This window comes from Misgurnus anguillicaudatus, chromosome 5 (genome assembly GCF_027580225.2).
Source record: "Misgurnus anguillicaudatus chromosome 5, ASM2758022v2, whole genome shotgun sequence".
NCBI classification, from domain to species: Eukaryota; Metazoa; Chordata; class Actinopteri; order Cypriniformes; family Cobitidae; genus Misgurnus; species Misgurnus anguillicaudatus.
This window is the reverse complement of record NC_073341.2, coordinates 35055584-35079276: the sequence shown is the minus strand read 5'-3', so window position 1 is coordinate 35079276 and position 23693 is coordinate 35055584. Positions and strand designations below refer to the sequence as shown.

At 37.8% G+C, this 23693-nt stretch overlaps 1 protein-coding gene across 3 annotated transcripts in view; it reads right to left on the bottom strand.

The window, feature by feature from the left end:
• The window catches only part of pip5k1bb (phosphatidylinositol-4-phosphate 5-kinase, type I, beta b), a 72567-nt gene that overhangs the window by 16621 nt on the left and 32253 nt on the right, over window positions 1–23693 (bottom strand). For all 3 annotated transcript variants that reach the window (XM_073868086.1, XM_073868088.1, XM_073868087.1), the window contains 2 exons: window positions 16473–16619; window positions 14079–14381 (listed from right to left, as the gene is read on the bottom strand). In XM_073868086.1, coding sequence (XP_073724187.1) covers window positions 14079–14381; window positions 16473–16619 — 450 coding nt within the window. The remainder of the gene's footprint in view (window positions 1–14078; window positions 14382–16472; window positions 16620–23693) is intronic.

Genomic DNA, 23693 nt, shown 5'->3' with positions numbered 1-23693 from the left:
AGGTTGATTTTTATGTAATAAATCATAAAAAATGACCTCATCTGGGTTTTGACAGGCAGGGACAGGGTCACTTATGCTTTTACTGTACAGTACATTAAGCTCTGTTCTCTAAAATATTTGATTCCTCATGATAAGACCCCTTTAATACGCTCACATTTATTCATTTAGCTGATGCAGATTAAAGTATGAGGGAGCATTTAATATTTCTGTTACAGGCACTTTAATACTCTAATATTATACAGAAGAACAAATGTGATGGTTACGTAAAAGCACTTCCTGTTTTGGGACATTTATGTACAGTATGTTCTATTTTCCGCAGAAAACATCCCAGGCCTTGGTACAGCGGTCCGGTGACGTGTGTCATACCGTCATGAAAACCAAGTGTTTGTTCGGCTCACAGGGCCAACATCAACTCTGTTCCAGTCAATTCTGCTTACGGTCATACATTAACATCAGAGTTCAATAAAGAAAATGCGTCAGCTGTAGTTGTTCATATATCATGTGGACAGATTATTTAATAAAGCTCAATTGGTAAACTTACTGTATAAAACCTTGTCTTTTGACTCAAAAAAAGCATGGCAATAGCAACATCAGAGCTATACTGCAAAAAATTGTTTTCAAGAAAAAAAATTCTTAGTATCTTTGTCTTGTTTTCAGTAAAAATATCTAAAAATGAAGATGCTTTTTCTTGATGAGCAAAACGACCCAAGAAAATAAGTCTAGTTTTTAGACCAAAAATATCAAATGCAAGTGATTTTGTGCATAAAACAATCAAAAAAATCTGCCAATGGGGTAAGCAAAACTTTCTTGAATTTTTCTTGAATTTAGTTTTTAAGAAAAATTTTCAAGATTTTTTGCTTACCCCATTGGCAGATTTTTTTGCTTGTATTATGCATAAAATCACTTAAATTTGATATTTTATTTTCTTGGGTCATTTTGCTCATCAAGAAAAAGCATCTTAATTTAAGAATTTTAGATATTTTTACTGAAAACAAGCCAAAAATACTAAGAACATTTTTTCTTGAATTTTTTTTGCAGTACATTGCAACAAAATGCAATGCATCTCCTGTAAGTGCATGCGCAACCAACGCGTACAATTTTTATTTTACGAAAATTGCGTCACGTGCACTGTATTCGGACCCTTGCGTACACAAAAAAATCTACTTTACTTCTGCCTTTATGCTGCATCCCAATTGGTGCACTTCATGCAGACTTGCAGTCTCGTGGACTTACAATGGCGACGCATACACAAGACCGTAGGGTGTCCCATTGGACATTTTAGGTTTGTAAATAATGCTCATGGGTGCCCCCTTTATGGCGTATAAGTGCCCTTGATGCACACTTTTCCAGAGCCAGTACTTGTGCAAGCTTGCAGCAAACTCCTTCCTGACATTCAAATCAGCATTACGTCATTAAATGCAGACTTTGTAGGAACCCGGAGTGTTTAGGGTGCCATTTGGGACATGGCCTAAACTCCGCTGTAGTAAGTTACCGTCGCCTTTTCTTTGGACGATTGACCATGTTGAATCGGCAGTGGCGCTTATCTGGGAGTCGGATAATTCTGATTGGCTGTTCGGCATAGCCAACCACTGCACAACAAGAAAACTAAAGTAACGAAGCAAGCTAACATCAAAGTCAACCCTGGTCACGCCGACTGTTTGCCATTGCTAGCCCCTCTAAAATGTAATGAATGATTGTAATGTTTTATATACAGTATAACTACACCAGCAGTTCTTTTCTTCCTTTAAAGTCCATCATTATCCTCTTTTCCCAAGCTCTCCGACGGGTGCCATTATTTCTCATCCGTCAGGTAGAATGCAATCAATGTGTAGTGTCGGCGTCAGGCCATTGAAATGAATGCTTACACTTTACGGTTAACTACAGAGCTGACGTTTAGACAGAGTGAATATAAATGACTAAAGCGTGCTCTGTATATTATTGTAATTCCATAAGGGCTGTTACTGTGTTATTTGATCTGTGTCAGGTCCCACACAACAATGCAATGTTTAGAGACTCTACACTGGGCTGTTTTGTGCTCTGCAATCCAGACCCGGGTGTGTTGCTTACTCATGAGAATAAACTTTCTGCTTAGTGTTCACTTTAGTTTGTCGACAGAACGCAGCCAGAAGGAAAACCTAACAATAAAATCTCAGAGTGGACACTTATAGTACTTATGGGAATTTGTTTGGACTGCAGTGTGTGTGTGTGTGTGTGTGTGTGTGTGTGTGTGTGTGTGTGTGTGTGTGTGTGTGTGTGTGTGTGTGTGTGTGTATAAAACTGTATATAGTGTGAAAAGATAACATTAGCCATGTTTCCGTCACCATGATTTTATGCGCATTTTGAAGTATCACATGAAAACCGACTGATGGAAATGGCAAATTTCGGGAGAAATATCCCTAAAAAAAAGTTTTTACGGTTGCTTGAGGTGGTTTTTGACTTCTAACGCATCGATCATTAAAGCGTAACTAAACCCTAAACCAACTTTTTTTAGTTAATGATCTGTAAGAATGGGGCTTTATTAGTGCTGTTCATTGACTTAAGTAACTTTTTTTGACATTTGGGTATATGTGTTTCAATGCTACAACATATGGTGTAATAACGTCTCTGTGCTGCCATCTTCAGGTTGGACGGTGGCTACTGCAGTTGAATTTTCCTATTGGATGTTGCGCTAGCATGTGATGCAAGCGGTACAACCCTATGTAAGCAGGTTCAAGCTTACCACGCCCGGGTGATTCTCACGAAACCATTGAAACACAACGGCACTAATGATTTTAGCTTTGAAATGTGTAATATAGTAACATTAAAAAGCATCAGAATTAACACAATACTGTGTTCTACCTTGCACAATGTGTGATTTCAACATAAGAATTTATAATTGTAAATTTTATCTCATTTTCTGCTGAAATTCTCATTACCGCAATGTTTCCGGCTGTGTTTGAACATGCGTTATGTTGTAATTTAATCAAATTAACACAAACATATTAAGAAAAAAAATAAATGGATGTTTTGCTAGACTACTTTAGATGACAGAAAAAATATTTACTGAATATTCATGTATAATAATAATGAAGAAAAATTAGGAAAATGATGTGTCCATGCCTGATGTTCTCATCCTCCGCAACACTTTTTGAGAACAGTTTAAGCACACATACAAAATTTTAATAAAGTTTGATTTTGAGTGACCAAGCACATAGACCAGTTACTTCAAGATGGCTACCAGGTAAGATCATTTTTTTACTGTTAATTTGAAATATTGTCTTATCAGAATGCTTACATTTTGATTATCATTACCGCAACAGATGCTTATTAAATGTTAATTTAATTAATAGAAGCATAATACTTTGATTTTAAATGCATGTGCAGAATCTCCAAATTATGTTCTTTCAGGTTTGTCATGTCATTTTGAAAATATGTCAGTGTTGATGTTTTTTGACTGTTGCGGTAATGAGATTTTTTAGGACTAATTTTTTTAATTATGTTACAAAAAGTGTTAAATGATAAGTAAAAGTTTTTAAATTAATGTTCCCATTTACTCCAGACTTTGTTTTTCAATGTCTGGTGGGAAAAAAGTAAATTTAAGCAAATTTTACATTTTCATGCTTGACATTTTTAAAACCAAGTTTTCGTGAGAATCACCTGCCCGTGTTACGAGCTCAGTTCGTCCCCTCTATCTCCGTTGGGGCCATTTTTCAAATATTGCCAGTGGGTGGAGTCAGGCTCTGACCAGGTGTTTAGTTACTCTTTTAACCCACGGGACTGACTGTCTAGCTGTTCCGCTGACGTTGTCTTTACCATATATGGGCGTCGACGTTGTCTCAATGCAAAAATGCTGCATTTCTTGTTCTGTGCACAGCATTTATTTTGCAATTACAAGCCGCACTGCTAACAAATTAACAACTTGCAAATTAATATACCGATAGTTTAAAGGATTAGTCCATTTTCTTAAAAAAATCCAGATAATTTACTCACCACCATGTCATCCAAAATGTTGATGTCTTTCTTTGTTTAGTTGAGAAGAAATTATGTTTTTTGAGGAAAACATTCCAGGATTTTTCTCATGGACTTTAATGGACCCCAACACTTAACAGTTTTAATGCAGTCTCTAAACGATCCCAAACAAGGCATAAGGGTCTTATCGAGCGAACCAATTGTCATTTTTGGCAAGAAAAATACAAAATGCACTTTTAAACCACAACTTCTCATCTTCCTCCGGCTGTGTGACGCGACAGGGCGACCTCACATAATTTCGTAATGACGTCGAAAGGTCACGTGTTACACATATGAGACATTTGTGGACCATTTTAAACAATAAACTGACACAAAGACATTAATTAGAATCATTCGACATACAACAACATCGGAACGGTCCTCTTTCTCCACACTTGTAAACACTGGAGCGTAGTTTTGATATGTCATCCGTGACCTCTTGACGTGATGATGTATTATTTGAGGTCACACTGGCTCGTCACACGACCGGAGGAAGACGAGAAGTTGTGGTTCAAAAGTGCATATCTGTTATTTCTCTTGCCAAAAATGACAATCGTTTCGCAAGATAAGACCCCCATGCCTCGCTTTGGGAATGTTTAGAATCCTTTGAAACTGCAATTTTAAACTGAATTAAAACTGTTAAGTGTTGGGGTCCAGTAAAGTCCATTAAAATGAGAAAAATCCTGGAATATTGTCCTCAAAAATAAATAAATACATAATTTTTTTCTCAACTAAACAAAGAGAGACATCAACACTTTGGAAGACATGTTGGTGAGTAAATGATCTGGATTTAAAAAAAAAAAATGGACTAATCCTTTAATGGTTATTCAGCAGATATCACTTTGAATAATCTGTATTTGTGGAAAAATTAATATTGGTGCATCTTTAGTCATCATACATCAGAAGTAAATCATAAAAAAACAAGTAATATGGTAGTCAACAGGGCTTCTGATCGGTTTGGTTACAAACATTCCTTAAAATATCTTTCTTTGTGAGTAAAGACAAAGTTCATTTTTGGGTGAACTATCCCTTTAATATTTAATCCCTTAATATGTTAACTCTTGTTTTAGTACAGGCTCTCGCGTTTTCGTTTTGACTGGATGTTGTTAAGTAGTCATCAAGCATTTTTTTGCACGGTTTAAAATTCTCATTGAAGTCAACTTTAAACTTTCCTGTTGTCATGGCAACCAGCAAGCATTTTCCATCACCTGTGCTTGAGGATCAACAAGCAGAGATACACTGAGCTAGAGACTCCTGTGTAAATACAGATAAGGCCTCTAAGACATTGCTTACATCAGACGTTAATCGAATCTTTGGCCAACTAAACTGAAACTACAATATGTATATAAATATCTCTATGAGATAAAACCAAGCATAACTCTCAAAGGACCGTTGCTGAAAGTAATTTGAACAAACAAGCAAATGTGATAACAGTCTTCTGTATCACAGTTTTCACGAGATTCATACCGTCCCCAAACATGGTCATCGTTGTGTAAACTTGAGTTCTGCTTCTCTCCTTGGCCCTCTTATGACTTGCATTACAGCTGATCCTTTAAGCTTTTAGCATTCAAAGCTTATAGAGTCCAGACGACGTACTTGAGGTGCCAAGACAAACTCTGGCCTTTTCAGTTCATACAGACTCTTATAAATGGGACATTCAGTCGCTAACCTTTTTACAAGTCATTTCTGGAATGTCACCGAAATGGCAACGTTATGAAATGTGTTTGATGGTAAACAAATAAACGGCGAGCGATGGTTTCGGTTCAGCGTAATGTCTGCTGAAGAATTAGAGAAGCACAAGGCGACCACAGTGCGCCTGTTACCTAATGCAATGTTAGGACACTTTTAGGAGACATATCATGCCTCATTCATTTCAGTAATTTAGTTACTTGACTGTTGACATCTAGTCTGCATTTAACAGCCTGCATTTGTAAGAACAGAACAGCAAAGTAAAGTTTCCAATGGTCCCATGGAAAAGGAATAACGAATGAGAAAAACAAAACATGCAGTGCTCATATTTGACTCAAATTAAATTATTTTAGGATGTTATATTTACTTGGTCTAGAAGGCAACCATACAATAGACATCTTGCAACACCTTAGCCACCCCATAACTCCCTAAAAGATGTGGTGGCACTTTTGCACAGTGCCACATTATTCACATTTTCCTCAGTAAATATAAGCAAAAGCTTATAGAGTCCAGACGACGTACTCGAGGTGCCAAGACAAACTTGGTCTTAGCTGGTTTAAGATGGAAGTAGCTGGTTTATGCTTGTCCTTCCAGACTGGCAAAGATGGTCAAGCTAGTCTTCCAGCCTAGTCAAGCTGGTGGGTCAGCTGTGGCCGGTTGCATAAGTCTAAGGGGGCATGCACACCCAAGCTTTCTTACATGGCTGAAAACGGCCAGCGGACGCCATTGCTGTGATACTTCTGCTTTGTTTATCAGTCGTTGTACGATACGTCGGTTGATTGTTGTGACATTTGTCCCACCCCTCCTCCACTGTGATTGGACGGCCGTATGAGAACTGACATTGAGAAGCAAGCTGCTGGCTTTTTTGAAAAACGCCACACTTCCATTGGAAACAATTGAAAACATACGCCGGCGTAAAAGCTTTGGTGTGCACGCCCCATAATGGTGCATTCACACCAAACGCAGAAGAGGCTGCAAGCGCGAGTGATTTACATGTTAAGTCAATTCAAAGACGCGGGAAGCGCGGATGTTGTGTTCCGCGCGAATTGAGCGTTGTCTCGTGATCTGTCGCGTGAACTTTGGCAGATTTTCACGCCGCGTTAACCAATCAGGAGCTTGCTCTAGAACTGACGTAATTACAGGAAGTGAGCAGAGGCAGAAAAGCAAAACAATAATGGAGGACAATCATCATTGCTACACAAGACATCTTCATACTTTTACAGGAATTAAAAGGATCTTGTTTGGAAGAAAGTAAGTGAGGAGGTCGAACAATCTGGTAAGTTTACTCAATTTGATCTATATAAGCCCCTCCCATGATGCGAATTTACGTGTGAATGTCTCAAAAGCCTAGAATTTCATGCGCGAATAAGCGAGTAAATTCAAAATGTTCAAACATCCAACTACGCGCGAATAGCATGTTTTTGCCGCCTCTTCCGCGTCTGGTGTGAACGCACAGTAAGACGGCATAAGACTAGTCTTAAAAGTTAGACATACATTTTTTTCTTCAAAACTGATCATAACTGTTTTAAGTATGTTACATTAAAAGGTAGACTGTTTGAATTTAAATCCAAATAGGAAGACTGATTAACTGGCTGTCCTTCAACGTGATGCCCAGCCAATTCCTGACCAACGACCACCGGCTGAACCAGTTTATTCCGCTTACCCGTTTCATATCCCTATCGTGGATATATATATAAATATATGTATCTCTCCTCAAGGGTTTTTCTCCTCCTAGGAGTTTTCCCACAGGGTTTTTTTCCTAGGGTTATTTTCATTCCCTGGAGAGTCAGCCAACATTGGCTCAACTTAGCACTTTCCTTTATACGGTTCATTATTACTACGCTCGCTTTTACGGTTTATTCTTAACCGTATTCTGCTTCTTATATTATCTATCGATTTTTCTGTGTTTTCAATTGTGTATTAACAATTGTAAAAAGCGCTATATAAATCAAATTGAATTGAATTAGCCCTAACTAATTGCTACTTGGTCAGACTAGTTCTTTAGACACGGTCTTAACTTCATGGCTAGGTTTATGCAACCAAATACTGGTTTTAGCTGGTGGGTAAGCTGGTTCCCAGCCTGACCAGCTAAAAAAGTGGGCAAATCCTTCTATAACCAGCATGCTACAACAGCTAAAACCAAGTTGGGAGACCAGCCAAAACCAGTCAACAATCTTTGGCTGGTTTTAGCTGGTATTTTCAGTAGGGCTCTCAGAAAAAAGTAAAAAAAGCGGTCACTGGGGCTGTAACCTTTAGTACACATTTGTACCTAAAGGGTGCATACTGGTACCTCTGAGGTAAGTATTGGCACCTCAAATGGTACCCAAATGATACACATTCAGACCTTTTTAAAAAGGTAACACTCCAGTGACAGCTTTTGTACCTTTTTTCTAAGAGTGTACAAACAATAGTAAAAAAGCCAAAAAAATATATTATCTAATACAAAACATATTTGAGAGAATGCCACTGTATCTTAACAGGGATAGTTCACCCAAAAATTAATCATTCACCTTCATAGTCATTTGTTCATGAGTTATTTCCCCAAAAAATGTATCATTATTAAAGATGTACTTGTAAATGGGTTCAAACACGGGGAACACACACACACGGACAAAAATGTATTGCACTGTTTGGATAAAAGCATCTGCCAAATGCATAAACATACATGTCGTAACAGTTTTGTATCCAACGTCAAAAAAAGCCAATTCTTGCTGGTAAACATCATCCTGATGGTAAGAGAAAATCGCTAGCTTGTATAAAACATGTCCTTGAAAAACAAAATAACCCTGAATTACCCTCTGGCTGTCAAATAATGATGTGTAACGTCACTACAGACCACAGAAAGCAATGTTTACAACAAAGCTCTACAATTAAGCGCTGATGCAAATTGTACAAGAGGATGATACTGTCTGATTGTTTTCAGTTCATCTTGTGGAAAATCATGTGAACAACAAACAGAGCGGACCACGTCTACAGCCTGATATTCCGAAATAGCAAGGAATGCCGGACTGGATTGATGCGGTTTATTTCCCAGCTGAATAGAGAGGCTTGCAAATTCAGCACTTTTGAGATCTTTTAATAATCGACTCTAAACTTCACTTATTTTGTGTGAAACTGTGACACCTCATACTTCCCATTGGTAGAGAAAGAGAAGAAATTAAACGGTCAACAAAATGCAACACCTTTGATGTATGTCATTTGGTTTTTAAAAAAAACTAAGAGCTAAGAATGTAAGAGCCAGAAATGTTTTAATACCTTAGCAGCACATGCATCACTTCAGTGATTTTGCTGACTGCATGTTTTCAAGTAATATACAGTATGAGCCGAATGGGGCGTTTAATGCATGATCTGTCACATGAGACTCAGTTAACAGAGTAAACAATGAGATTATAAGATGATCCGATTTCATTTAATCAAGTTATGGTGTCACAGAACACAGAAATGTGGCAAAAATATATGGCTTTAAAACACAATACTGTATAGTAGGCATATTGGTAACATTAAAGAGACACTTCTCTTTTTTTAAAAAAAATATGCTGATTTTTCAGCTCTCTTAAGAGTTAAACATTTGATTCTTACTATTTTCGAATCCCTTCAGCTGATGTCCGGGTCTAGCGGTAACACTTTTAGCATAGCTTAGCTTATTACACGGCTCTCTGGAATGCTTGATTCTGATTGGTCAGTTGAGACATTTGCAGGTTCGTTCTTTTCGAATAATAACCGCTCCAAAATAATAACGCATAGCCGGACTACTTGCACGAGTAAAATCGCTCCGCGCCAATAAAGATCAATAAAGATTACTGTTTGTTTGGCGCCATCTTGTGACAAACACTATGGACAACCACAACAAGACACAGACAGCTTACTGAGACTGAACTTGACACACAAAAAAATACAGAATGGGCATTAAAACTTCTCAAAGACTGGCTAAAAGAGAAAAAATGGAGACAAGTATGAAGCAGAGGATCTTAATAAGGTATTACGATCATTTTATGCATCTGTGCAAAGTTTCGCGGAAGGGAAAAAATTTTAATTTAAAACAAATATGCCAATAAAATGTTTCAAATTCATATTCATGTCCAGTTTTTTTTCTTATGAAGAAAGTAGCCGTGTAATAAGCGGGATAATGTAGACGCAGCCTGTAGTTATCGAGAAATAAGCCCCTTCAGTGTGATACAAGACCCTCCGCTTCGCGTCGGGTCCTGATCACACTGTCGGGGCTTATTTCCCAATAACTACCGGCTGCCTCTACATTATCCCTTACATAATCCATTGAATCTGATTAGACCAGGGGTGTCAAACATATTTTAGGCTGAGGGCCGGATGGTAAATAACGCCATGATGTGAGGGCCGTATATTTTTTTTAAACTTTAGTGTGCTGATAATTGTGTTAATATTAACTAAACAAACCAATTAATTTGTTTGTTCAGCAAGAAAACTAGAGAAACACACAGCTCTGTGAAAACTACATTTCATAAGGTCACACTCATACTATACATACTATACAAACAAATTTACATCTGTATAAAATCCACTGGCATTAGGTTGAAAAGCCTTAATTTAACTTCTTTTGCATTATTCCTTAATGCCAAAATTATTTATAAATCATTCACTTTTCTTTGGAATATATTTGTAATGAGAACAGTCATTTAGAAAATGAAAATGCTAGATGGGGCAGTGTCCCAAACCAAAAAGGGCACTAAGGGGGTTGGTACTATTATTATGGTTTTAATAAAATATTATGATATGTTATATTACTAGCATGTGATTATAATGGGAAATATAATAACAAGAATTAAAGTGTGACAATCTGCTAAATATTCAATATGATTTACCTGCTGGCTTGATGGAGCTTTGAATCCATGTTTGCAATGTTGAACTGCCTTTAGCAGCCTCTCTTTCCGTTCTCTGTCGTTATTTTGTGAAGGCATTTGTGTTTTTTGTATTTTTTGTCTACAATGTGTGCCAACAACAGCAAATTTAGTGTTTATATTAACTTAGATCTGATCGGGAACATTAAATCGATTAGACATGTATTGTAACGTTAATAAGAATGTGGCTATTTTGTTGTTGTTTGCTTGCTAGCACTTGTCAGCACTTTTAAAACACCGACAGCAAATCATTACCAGAAGAAATACATAAACAAACTTCCAAATTACTAATTCTGTTGTTTAACAACTGATTTAATGTAATTAATCTACCTGTTAATGCAACGAACTTCGGAAACTGTCGTCTGCGCTCTCCAGGCAGAGAGTGGACACAGAGATGCTGCGGAGCGGTCGGGAAAACACGAAGTGGATCACCGGAATGATCTTTAGCGGAGCAGTAACAATACAACAGCAAGATTTTTGGGCACCGTGTTTAGTCTATGTTCCGCGTTTTGCTGCTTTCCGCAAGTCTCTCATTTTAAAAACGAACTAGACACCCGCCTGAAAGGGTTTTTAAAATATGTATTTAATATTTAATAAATCATCATGCGGGCCGGATTGGACACCTTTGTGGGCCGTATGCGGCCCGCGGGCCGTATGTTTGACACCCCTGGATTAGACCATTAGCATCGCACTAAAAAATAGCCAAAGAGTTTCAATATTTTTCCTAGTTAAAACTTCACTCTTCTGTAGTTACATTGTGTACTAAGACCGACGGGAAATTAAAAGTTGCGATTTTCTAGGCAGATATGGCTAGGACTATATTCTCATTCTGGCGTAATAATTAAGGACTTTGCTGCTGTAACATGGCTGCAGCAGGAGTAGTGATATTACGCACTGCCCGAATATAGTCACACTTTGATGACATCATGTAGTGCAGACCTTAGGGACCCTTGACATGAGTCCAAGAGTCGTCTTTTGGGACAGACTTGAGCGTCACGCCAGAAATAGGAAGAGAAGTTGCCCATCAGTGTGAACTTTTCCCATCTGTCGTCTGATTGGTCTGATTGCTCTTTTGCAAGGACTTCTGGGTTGGTAAAGTGCGCGAAGTCTGCTGCAGTGCGGGCTTGCCAGAGACCGTATCAAGGGGGCGCTGATGAGCACACTTCAAAGGGTAAAAATGACAGATGGGACACCCTACGGATTCGTAGACCAAGCAAGCATGCGCAATTTAAAACCACGAGACCTAAAGTCCACATGAAGTGCGTCATTTGGGACAGAGCATTGAAAGTAACCATGGGGACTATTTTCGGGCAGTGCGTAATATCACTACGCCTGTTGCAGCCATGTTTTAGCAGCAAAGTCCTTAATTATTACGCAAGAATGAGAGTATAGTTCCTAGCCATATCTGCCTAGAAAATCACAATTTTTAATTATCCGTCGTTCTTAGTACACGATGTAACTACAGTGGAGTCAAGTTTTAAAGTGCCCATATTATGAAAAACTCACTTTTTCTGGGTTTTAGGGTGTTATTTTGTGTCTCTGATGCTTCCACACGCATACAAACTTGGAAAAAATCCATTCATGCTGTTTTGAGTGAGATACACGTTTCTGAATGTCCTCTGCCTTGAGTCTCAGATTGCACAAGTTCAAACTCAGCTCCGAAGTGACGTAACTAGCCGATTCGTCACATTCCGTTTGAATTTTCCCGCCCATCACCCCACTCGCAGGTCTCCACCCACCAGGTAGCTAGAGAGCACAGAGCAGTCACTTCGCTGATATCCTCTATACTGTTGTCATGGCTCACGGACATAACAGCGCTATTTGGATATTATGGATTATACTCCCGCCTACTTTTAAAAACAAAGTTTTAACGCATGTTTATTTAAACCCAAAATGTGATCTCATATACAGTGTGTTATAACGCAAATAGCCCTCAGATTGTAGGCGATAAGACGTTCATGCGAAATCTGATGTAATCAAAAGACTATATATCTATATTTCACGGATTATACGTATTTGTGGACAAAAATGGTCATTGAATGTATTTTATTGGACTTTCATGGATCATTCACACATCTGAAACAGACTGGATTCGATTCGCGATCGTTGTATCAACACAAAAGGTAAGAAGTCACGTTATATTTTGCATGTTGTCATCTTCTGTCACAAAATACTACATTTATGATGCTAGAGCATCTGTATCTCAAAACAGAGATCATACATTGATGCTAATCCCGTAAATTATACCTTTTAAATGTATAGTGATGTTAATATTGTTTGTAGACAGTACGCTATATAGATATTTTTTGCAGGCTTGATAGTTTGCAGCGTGGTTTCGAAAGTTAAAAAAAATTTAACGGTTTTATTTTACAATTCTACAAGAACTAAGTAATAGTGCTTTGCCAAACTAACCGAGACCGGGACTTACCGACCCGGCTTTTCTGACGAGACTAACGTACCCCCGAGTCTCTTTACGATCACTTTACGGTCTGGACCTCCCGCTAGCTTCTAGCAATTAGCACGCGGTCCACAAGCAGTATACATCCCCCGTCGGGTCTAAATTTCTGTAATTTGCGAAAATAATGCGTTTGAAAATGTTAGCATTGTCCAGGGAAAACGAGTGTATTGTTGAAACTGCTACATCACAATTGACCCTGGAGTCATTGTGTGTCGTGAGTTTCTTCTCCTGGAGTGTACATATTAGTGATACTTTTCTGCATGATTTGTCTGTTGGCAACATAAACCGTTAATAATAATAATATATAAAATAATAACACAGTATGGTCTGTACTGCTCACGATATCACTGAGCATGTGCACATGACGTTAGTAGTGGGGCGTGATCAAAGGAGCAGCAGCTCATAAATATGTTATGACCACCTCAAAACGGCACAATCTGAAATGCACTGAAACAGAGGCTACTAGAGATGGGTAACAATCTTTTCCTACAAGCTATTTCGAGCAAACAACCTTTGAAACATGCTTTATGGCACTCATATACCTATTTAACTTGTGAAAAGGCAGTCATAATATGGGCACTTTAAATAAGAAAACTCTTTGTTTTTTTTGCGCGATGCTAATGGTCTAATCAGATTCAATGGATTATGCTAAGCTATGCTAAAAGTGCTTGCGCCAAACCCAGAGATCAGCTAAATAGATTCCAAAATGGTAAAAATCAAAATGAGCATATTTTCGAAAAAAGTGGAGTGTCCCTTTAAAGGGGACATATCATGAAAATCTGACTTTTTTCATGTTTAAGTACTATAATTGTTCTAGTGCTTCTATCAACCTAGAAAATGTGAAAAAGATCAACCCAGTAACTTAGTTTTGGTGTCCATTTCCAATCATTCTCTGCAAGCGTGTGAAAAGTTATGTAATTGAAATTCGGCTCCCCTTGTGATGTCAGAAGAGGATAATACTGCCCCTTAATCTGCACTATCCAACCACAGCACTGCCGTTTAGGGCAGAGATCAGCTCATTTGAGTATCTACCCGAGCATCAACATGGAGTCAGACAGTAAATAAACACTCACCCGACAGTCTCGCTGTAACGTCTTCATCAGGGCGCTGTGCGTCTCTGGGTCAAAGTACAGGCCATCCTGCATGTCCACAAAGTCAAGGTCTTTATACGTGGGACAGGCATTTTCTCGCTCTTTACGAGATGCCCGCCTCTTGTACGTGGAGCCTTTTAAGTCATATTTGTAGTGCATCTTTAAAGATCTCGGTAAAACGTTGTTCATAACAACGACACGAATGTTCATCCCTCCTGACTGGACGCAGTACAACCCGTAAAACTTGGGTAGGAGAGTCCTTGGGTTCTGGTTGAGGTTCATGTACAAGTAAATTGAAAGAAATGGTTGTTAATTAAACTGAAACTTTGTTTAATAGCCAGTGAATTAATAACCCATCAAGTAATTTTGCTATTTAAAAAGATTAAATAAATATTAAACTAAACCAAACGCCTTGCGATCACCATTGACTTTGCTTACATGATATCAAACATCTTTCTGCAAAAACGACAAGTAACCAAAATCAAGTTTTTTTGGCCAGAATTGGGTTACTCATAGCCGGACTACTCATATCCGGTCTGTAGTTAACCTAGACAGTGAAATGACAGCTGTTGCTTGCTGTGAATATGCAATTGATGTTGAGGTATATATTATATATGTAAATACAATCTTTATTCTGAGTGATAATGTAAAATAGTATCAGCACAGCGAATGGCAACCATTCCCAGAATTCTTTAGGCATCCATCCATCCATGCGTATTAGCATGCAACAATGTTTACACATCACAAAAAACTGGAACTGCTAGATAAAGAGACATAGAGGACGTACTATATGTGACCTGACCTAACTATCTAGAATTTAATAAAAAGAAACTCTGAGAATGCATAGCAGTGCTCTCATGCAATGCTAATGAAACATTGGGACACACTCAACCCAAGATTATTTATCATGAAAAAAAATGGTTTTCAGCAAACTTCTTAAAGGGCACCTATCTGATGATTCCTGTGAATACAGGCTAAGACAATAGTATCTCACTATGGAGATATGGCGGACAGCGTACAACTCGCTGAGGGCAGAAACTGTAATAACGTAGGACTGTTAGTCAGTGCCTGTGGGCGGGGCTTTATCAGTGTGACATCACATTAACAAGAGAATCAAAACAACATGTCTAATGAGAATTATTTGCTGTAATGGGGATTTATAAAGGAGCGGGTGTTTTTTTCATTGTAGGGTTGTTGTGTTAAAGTGGATTTTTGCATAATAGGTGCCCTTTCAAACATTAAAGGGCACCTATTATGCATAATGGTGTTTGGACATAATGTGTGGTGGCAGTGTGTGAACACAACCAACCTATGATGGAAAAAAATCCAACGCTCCTTGTTTTTTTTTATCCCGTTTAAACTAAAGCAGTCTCATTAAACATGCAGTTTTGATTCTTTTATCACTGTGAGGTCACATTGATAAAGCCCCTCCCACTTACAGTCCTGCATTACTATAGTTTCCTCCCTCAGCGAGTTGCACTCTTTCCACAGATACTATTGTCTTAGACTGTATTCATCAGATCTATTTTGACTAAAAGCGCCTACTTTCTGTTTGTAAGGAAGTGAGGAGTTGTAGCTCATTTGCATTTAAAGGTACAGATATTAAAACAGCGCCTTTTTGCTCCCACCCAAATTGGGCATTTTGGACTTGCTATAATAAATTATCTGTGGGGTGTTTTGAGCTGAAACTTCACAGACACATTCTGGGCACACCTGAGACTTATAATACATCTTGTAAAAATGGGCATAATAGGTGCCCTTTAAAACAATGAATTTTGTAGGCAAATTCTTAAAAACGATTAATCGCATACAAAATAAAAGTGATTATTGGTATAATATATGAGTGTGTGCTGTGTCTAATTATTATGTATAAATATATACACACACACACATTCATGTATGTATTTAAGAAACATTTACATGTTTATATATATTTATTTATATTTTTATATAATCTATATTAAATATATAAATAATTTATTTTATATATAAATAAAACAATTCTGAAATGAATATATGAATGTGTGTGTGGTTAAATATACATAATAATTAGACAAAGTAAACGCACACATATTATGCAAAAAATCACTTTTATTTTGTATGCGATTAATCGCGATTAATCTTTGCCCAGCACTATTAAAAATGTATAATTTGTGTCAAACTTTGATAAATAAATGTATAATTTACTATATATCAAGTGTGTGCTGTAATAAAGCAAAAAAAGGAAAATGTAATCTGGTTCTATATATGTCAACCCCAAAAACTGGCACGAAAGACAAAATTAAATCATAGATTATTTAATAACAGAAGTAACGCCACTTTCAGTGAAAACAGAAGGAAGAAATGATGTTTTGCTCCTCTGACACCTACCATGTAGTATCCTGGAAGCAGTTTCTGTAGAAACTCGGCCTCTTTGTGCTGGACAGTTTTGATGATGAATTCATCATCGCTGGTCAGGTAAAAGAGCGAGCCGCTGGCGCCCGGGTTAGACAACTCGATCAGAGGTTCTTTACATATAGAGTACTGCAAAGAAAGAAAAAAGATCAGAATGTAAATAACTACCAACAGGTTATAGAGCACAGCAGTTGAGTTCTGTTTATATATAACTGTTAACATTAGTTAATGCACAATGAACTAACATGAACACTTGTACTGGCAATAAAGAGATAGTTCACCCAAACTTCTTTCATCATTTATTTACCATCATGTTGTTCTAAGTCTGTGTGAGTTTCTTTATTCTGTTGAACACAAAGGAAGATATTTTGATAAATGATGGTAACCACACAGTTGACGATGCCCATTGACTTCTATAGTAGGAAAAACAAATAATATCGCTACCATCAACTGTGTGCTTTGATAGATGTTGAAAAACTATATTGAACTATATTAGTTCATGTTAGCTAATGCATTTACTAATGTTATCAAATACAACCGTATTGTAAAGTGCTAGTTTTCTTCACATACAAAGACCCAGCAGTTTAAAGGAAAACACCACTGTTTTTCAATATTTTACTATGTTCTTACCTCAACTTAGACAAATTAATACATACCTACCTTTATTCAATGCATGCACTTAATCTTTGTACAGCGCGTCCTGAATGTGTTAGCATTTAGCCTAGCCCCATTCATTCCTTAGGATCCAAACACGGATGAATTTAGAAGCCACCAAACACTTCCATGTTTTCCCTATTTAAAGACTGTTACATGAGTAGTTACACAAGTAAGTATGGTGGCACAAAATAAAACGTGACCATTTAAAAATCAGATAAAAAATGAGAACTATATATTGTATGGCGGAATAGCACTTAGTTTGCAGCACTTCGACCTTGGCGCACAGTAACATCATCACTCCTGACTACTTCCCCTCTCGTTCAAACTTCTGCCAATTTTACTGCGTGTTTGATGGCTTCTAAATTCATCCCTGTTTGGATCCTAAGGAATGAATGGGGCTAGCCTAAATGCTAACACATTCACAGCGCGCTGTACAAAGATGAAGTGCACGCATTGAAAAAAGATACGTATGTATTAATTTGTCTAAGTTGAGGTAAAAACATAGTAAAATATTGAAAAACTGTGGTGTTTTCCTTTAACTGGGGTTCAGTTAGAAACCTAATCATCATGAGCTTTTAAAGGAAACATTTGTGTGGTGGTAGAGCTCCCTGAGGAGGACATCACTGAACTTCACCCACACATCCACAATCTGCCTAATGAAAGTCAAAAGTCACGTTGTATCTTCAGCCAGGACACATGGTCATTTGCATGAGTTGCTGCTCATTGCGTGTGTGTGTGTGTGTGTGTGTGTGTGTACCTGGTAATTATCACGTTGTGGGGACCAAAGATAGGAATACCAGTGTTTTTGTGACCTTGTGGGGACATTTTAATGTCCCCATGAGGAAACAAGCTTATAAATCAAACAGAATGATGTTTATTGAAAATGTGGAGTAGTAGACGGGTTTCTGTGATGGTTGGGATTAGGGAATGGGGTAGGTAAGGGAAATAGAATATACAGTTTGTACAGTATAAAATGCATTACGTCTATGGAATGTCCCCACAAAACATGGAAGCCAGAGTGTGTGTGTGTGTGTGTGTGTGTGTGTGTGTGTGTGTGTGTGTGTGTGTGTGTGTGCTCCTTCGTGCATAATTACCAAAATGAGCAGAGCACATCAAACTCAAGACAGCACAAAGCATCTCTTTCTGATTTCCGACCAAGCTGGACCCTTTTTATTCTGTATTTTTTAGCCCCCCATTTATCGGATAAATCTCTTACCTGCTTAATTTGATTTTAAATGGGTTTGCACCCAATTCCAGAATCTTTGATAACACTTTACAATTAGACAAGTTGACAAGTTATCTTTTCAATTAACTCTTTAGCCGCCATTGACAAGCTATCTCGTCAATTAAGAAAAAACGCGTCCCTGCTAATGACGAGTATTTCCGACTTTCGGCAATACCGCGACTTAGAAAACCTGGAAGTATCGCCCTAGGGCAAGCAGCTGCATGTCCGTGTATGTTTTGAAGATCGCTCTGAATCTGATCCCCAAACAAAGTCCTTCAGAAAAATGCAATTATCTCAGCTTTTTGCTCAAAATTTGGGGTTTTTGAAGAAACCTACCAATTTTTGAGAGGAGATAAAAAGAGAACTAATGAAGGTAGGATAAAAGTTTTTTTTTTTTTTGGGGGGGGGGGTCTGCTGTTTGATATATTGTATGCTTATTATATGCATATTTAAAGAAGAACATTTTCTAGAAGGCATTAAACTTTTGTGAAAATCATGAAAAATGCTGGAGCTGGCTGGCAACTTTAACTCTTTCACCGCCAGCGTTTTTTTAAAAAAAGTTGCCAGACAGCGGCAGCGTTTTTCGTGGTTTTCGCCGGGGTTTGGTGCCTTCCGGAAAGTGTTCTTCTTTAAATATATAAACATACAATATACCAAATGAAAGAACAAAAGAAAATGTTTCATCCTACCTTCAGTGGTTCTTTTGTAATCAGCTTTTGAATATGGGTAGGTTTCTGCAAAAACACCACATTTTGAGCAAAAAGCAGAGATAATTCCATTTTTGTGACAGACTTTTCATAGAGATCCCATTCAGAGCGATCTTTAAAACAGACACGGACATGCAGCTGCTTGCCATAGGGCAATACTTCCGGGTTTAAAAAGTTGCGGAAGATAATAGCGGTATTGCAGAAAGACGGAGGGTCTTGTCGTTGGCGGGGAAGCGTTTTCTCTTAGAGGAGCGCGCCCACATTTTGGGAGTTTGGCTTGTTCACCGTGTCCCCCAGAGTTAGATAAGTCCATACATACCTCTCTCATCTCCGTGCGTGCTGTAACTCTGTCTGACGCAGCCCCCGCTAGCTTAGCTTAGCACAAACACTGGAAATGCATGGCTCCAGCTAGTATACTGCTCCCAATAAGTGACAAAATAACGCGATCATTTTCCTATTTATGTGTTGTGATTTGTATAGTCAAACCGTGTACAAATAACAAGGTGATATGAGACACAGCGATCTTTTAACAGTATACCCCTTACGAAAATTAACCATGGTTTTATTGTGGTAAAAGTGTAGTAACCATGGTTTTTTGGTCAATTGATTACTATGAGCAAAACCATGGTTTTACCACACTAACCATGGTTTGACTATGGTTTTTGAAAACCATGGTTGTCAAAACCATGGTTGTTTTGTGGTAACCATGGTTTTACTACAGTAACCATGGTTTTTTGGTCTTAACTGTAGTAAAACCATGGTTAATTTTCGTAAGGGACATACTGAGAACTATATTCTCTGAAGACGAAGCACTGCCGCATGGGCGGAGTGATCTGCTCGCAGCACACGAGAAGCCCCTGGTGAGGAGCAGAGAGTTCGGTCAGAGTTGTGCAAATCACTCCGCCCATGCGGCAGTGCTTCGTCTTCAGAGAATATAGTTCTCAGTATGTATACTGTTAAAAGATCGCTGTGTCTCATATCACCTTGTTATTTGTACACGGTTTGACTATACAAATCACAACACATAAATAGGAAAATGATCGCGTTATTTTGTCACTTATTGGGAGCAGTATACTAGCTGGAGCCATGCATTTCCAGTCTTTGTGCTAAGCTAAGCTAGCGGGGGCTGCGTCAGACAGAGTTACAGCACGCACGGAGATGAGAGAGGTATGTATGGACTTATCTAACTCTGGGGGATACGGTGAATAAGCTAAATTCCCAAAATGTGGGCGTGTTCCTTTAATTGATGAGTTAACTTGTCAATGGCGGTGAAAGAGTTGAAAAAAGGCGGCAAAAGAGTTAAGACAAAACGTTTTCAATGGCGCTTCCCTGATCAGTTTTTACGGTAATCTATAATTCCGCTATTATCCACTAGGTTGTGCTCTTACCCAATTAATGAAAAACTGAAGCATCAGCGAATTCAACAACATTAAAAACTCTGTGAAAGTTTTGATAATTGTTCTGAATCTGATCTCTTATGTCCTTTACAAAAATGCAATTATTTCAGCTTTTTGCTCAAAATTTGGTATTTTTGAAGACACCTACCCATATTTGAGAGCTGATAAAAGAGAACAAATGAAGACAGGATGACACGTTTTTTCTTCCAATTTGTTTGTTTTTTTGTGAAACTTTGTTAAAAATCACAAAAAATGCTGCAGACTTTTTTAAAAAAATGGCTGGCGGGGAATGAGTTAGTTAATGCCTTAAAGGGACAGTCCACCGAAAAATTTAAATGTATTTGCCCTCAATTTCTTCCAAACTTTAATACATTTCTTTGTTCTGCTCAATACAAATGAAGATATTTTTAGGAATGTTTGTAACCAAGCAAATCTGGGACACCATTGACTTCCAAAGTAGGAGAAAGTAAAACTATGAAAGTGAACGGTGCCCCAGATGTGTTTGGTTATTAACATTTTTCAAAATACCTTTATTTGTGTTCAGCAGAACAAATTAATTAATCTTAACAAATACAACCTTCTTGTAAAGTGTTACCAACAGTTTGAAACATTTATGCATCAAAACTGCACAAAAGGCAAGATATTTTTAACACAAAATTGCTATAAAAAGACAAAATAACCATATTTACCATCAAGGATTTATACATTCAGAACTCATTGAAATAAGCATGCAATGCAAGTCATGTGACAACATACTACTGCTTCTAATTTGTGTTGTTGCATACTGAATACTATTTCACATACTATTGGTTAACTCACTATAAATTTAGTAGTAATTTTCCAAGCATGTGTACAGGTATGAGCGGCTTTATGCAAACAAAAAGGAATTCCTGTGAGCGCATTCAAAACGCACACATGCAAAAAACCTCTTGAGCCCTAAATTTGTTATGTAAAAGGTAGTCCCTTGTCACTAACCATCGTAAAATCCACCATCTACTTTGCACTGCCCAAACTCAGCAGTTCTGGGTTTACCTTTTCCTTCTGTTACATAATTATTACGTCCACTAATGCAGCTAAAGAAGGCACACAGCAGGCTCACATAAAATCTCACATAAAGGATAAATATTCAGTTATGTGAAGACCAACCTAATGGACACCTGGGAGTCATATATCTCTGCTGGGCTCATTACACAAGGATTAGATGTTGAAGAGCGGCAGAGGCAATTAACAGCTCGCATGCGATCATACAGCCAATAAGCATCATCCACTGTGACTTACACACACAAACAGCAGCATTAAACCGCACAAGCGGGAGCTGCAGAGATGCTGCAGAGGTGCTGCAGTGGATGTGAGTCACACAGAGTAGTGTTGGGCTGAAATACACAACACCTCATCTAATCACTGCAAATTTACAACACAATGTGCCCAGCGAGAACACAACAAACATATCCGCTAATCCCAACCGGGAATTTCACAATGATGACACAAAAAACAGGCTTAAGTTTCTGCCAGTCACAGTTGGCACAAGGCACTTAAATGTCTCTGATGAAAGTGATTACTGAACTTTAATTGAAACTGAGATGCTTCGTCATGGATCACAGAAAGAACCAAATACCAAATTTTGAGCAAAAAGCTGAGATAGTTGCATTTTTGTAAAGGACTTTTGTAAGAGATCAAATTCAGAACAAAGATCAAAACATACTCAGTTTTAAATTTGCTTAAGTGTTTTATAAGTTGTGTAGGATCGCCACCTAGTGGATAATAGCGTAAATATGGATTGCCGTAAAAACTCGTCATTGGCAGGGAAGCGTTTTCTCTTAATTGACGACATAACTCGTCAATGGCTGGGAAAGAGTTAAGTTGGAAGTAAAAATTGCATTTTACAAAGCTGTTTCACACCAAGACAGCAGATGACTTTGGGTCGGATCTGCTGACTTTGGCGTGGGTCTGGTGCGGATCCGGTCCGGAGTCGTCTGTGGTTTGACTAGTAGCATTTCATATGTTCACCAGTTCTAATCTGTCTTGCGTTCTTGGATACAAATGAAAGACTGTTTTGATGTATAAAAAAATTTATGCAGTTGGCAAATGAGTCACTTTATTTATGGCCCACTATTCTGAAAAAGTAATTGTGTGTATGTCTGCTATAATAAATGAACATTGTGAGCAGGTGCCTGGGGTCACCCACAGTTACCCGCGATTACGAGTCATCCAAAAATATTTTGAATGATATTTGGGTCGCGGATGGTCCGGTCGTTTGAAATAAAGACGCCACACTGCAAAAAAATTTTTTCATGAAAAAAATTCTTAGTATTTTTGTCTTGTTTTCAGTAAAAATATCTAAAAATTCTTAAATTAAAATGCTTTTTCTTGATGAGCAAAACGACCCAAGAAAATAAATTGGATATTTTTGGTCTTAAAACTAGACTTAAGTGGTTTTGTGCATAAAACAAGCAAACAAAATCTGCCAATGGGGTAAGCTAATTTTTCTTGAACTTTTCTTGAAGATTTTTTTGCTTACCACATTGGCAGATATTTTTGCTTGTTATATGCACAAAATCACTTAAATTTGATATTTTTGGTCTAAAAAGTAGACTTATTTTCTTGGGTCGTTTTGCTGATCAAGAAAAAGCATCTTAAAATCTAAGAATTTTTTGATATTTTTACTGAAAACAAGAATTTTTTTCTTGAAAATAATTTTTGCAGTGCATTTAACCATTTTATATTTATATATATATATATATTTTTTTTTCTTTTTTCGGTACGAGTTGCGGGCGCGTTAGTTAAAACGTCGGTCAGGTTGTTTATACATAGACCCGCGCATCACTTCTGTGCGTTCACACCAGACGCGAATGAAGCGCAAAAAAATAAATCACGCTATTAGCACGTATAGTTGGACGCTTGAACATTTTGAGTTAACTCGCTTCATTTGTGCATGAAATTCAGATGCGAAAACGCTTCATTTGCCGGCTTTAGCTAGTTTGTAGTCTCAATATGTAAATATATACCTCAAATTGAGTAAAGACCATTTTTTTTACAACTTACCAGATTGTCCGACCTCCTTACTCACTTTATTCTTAGCAAGATCCTTTTTATTCCTATTTCTATAAAAGTACGAAGATGCGCCCTACAGCTCCTGTTGTCCACATACAGTGACAGTTCTGGTTTGGTCTTCCATTGTTGCTTTGTATTTCTGCCTCTGTTTGCTACGTCGTAATCA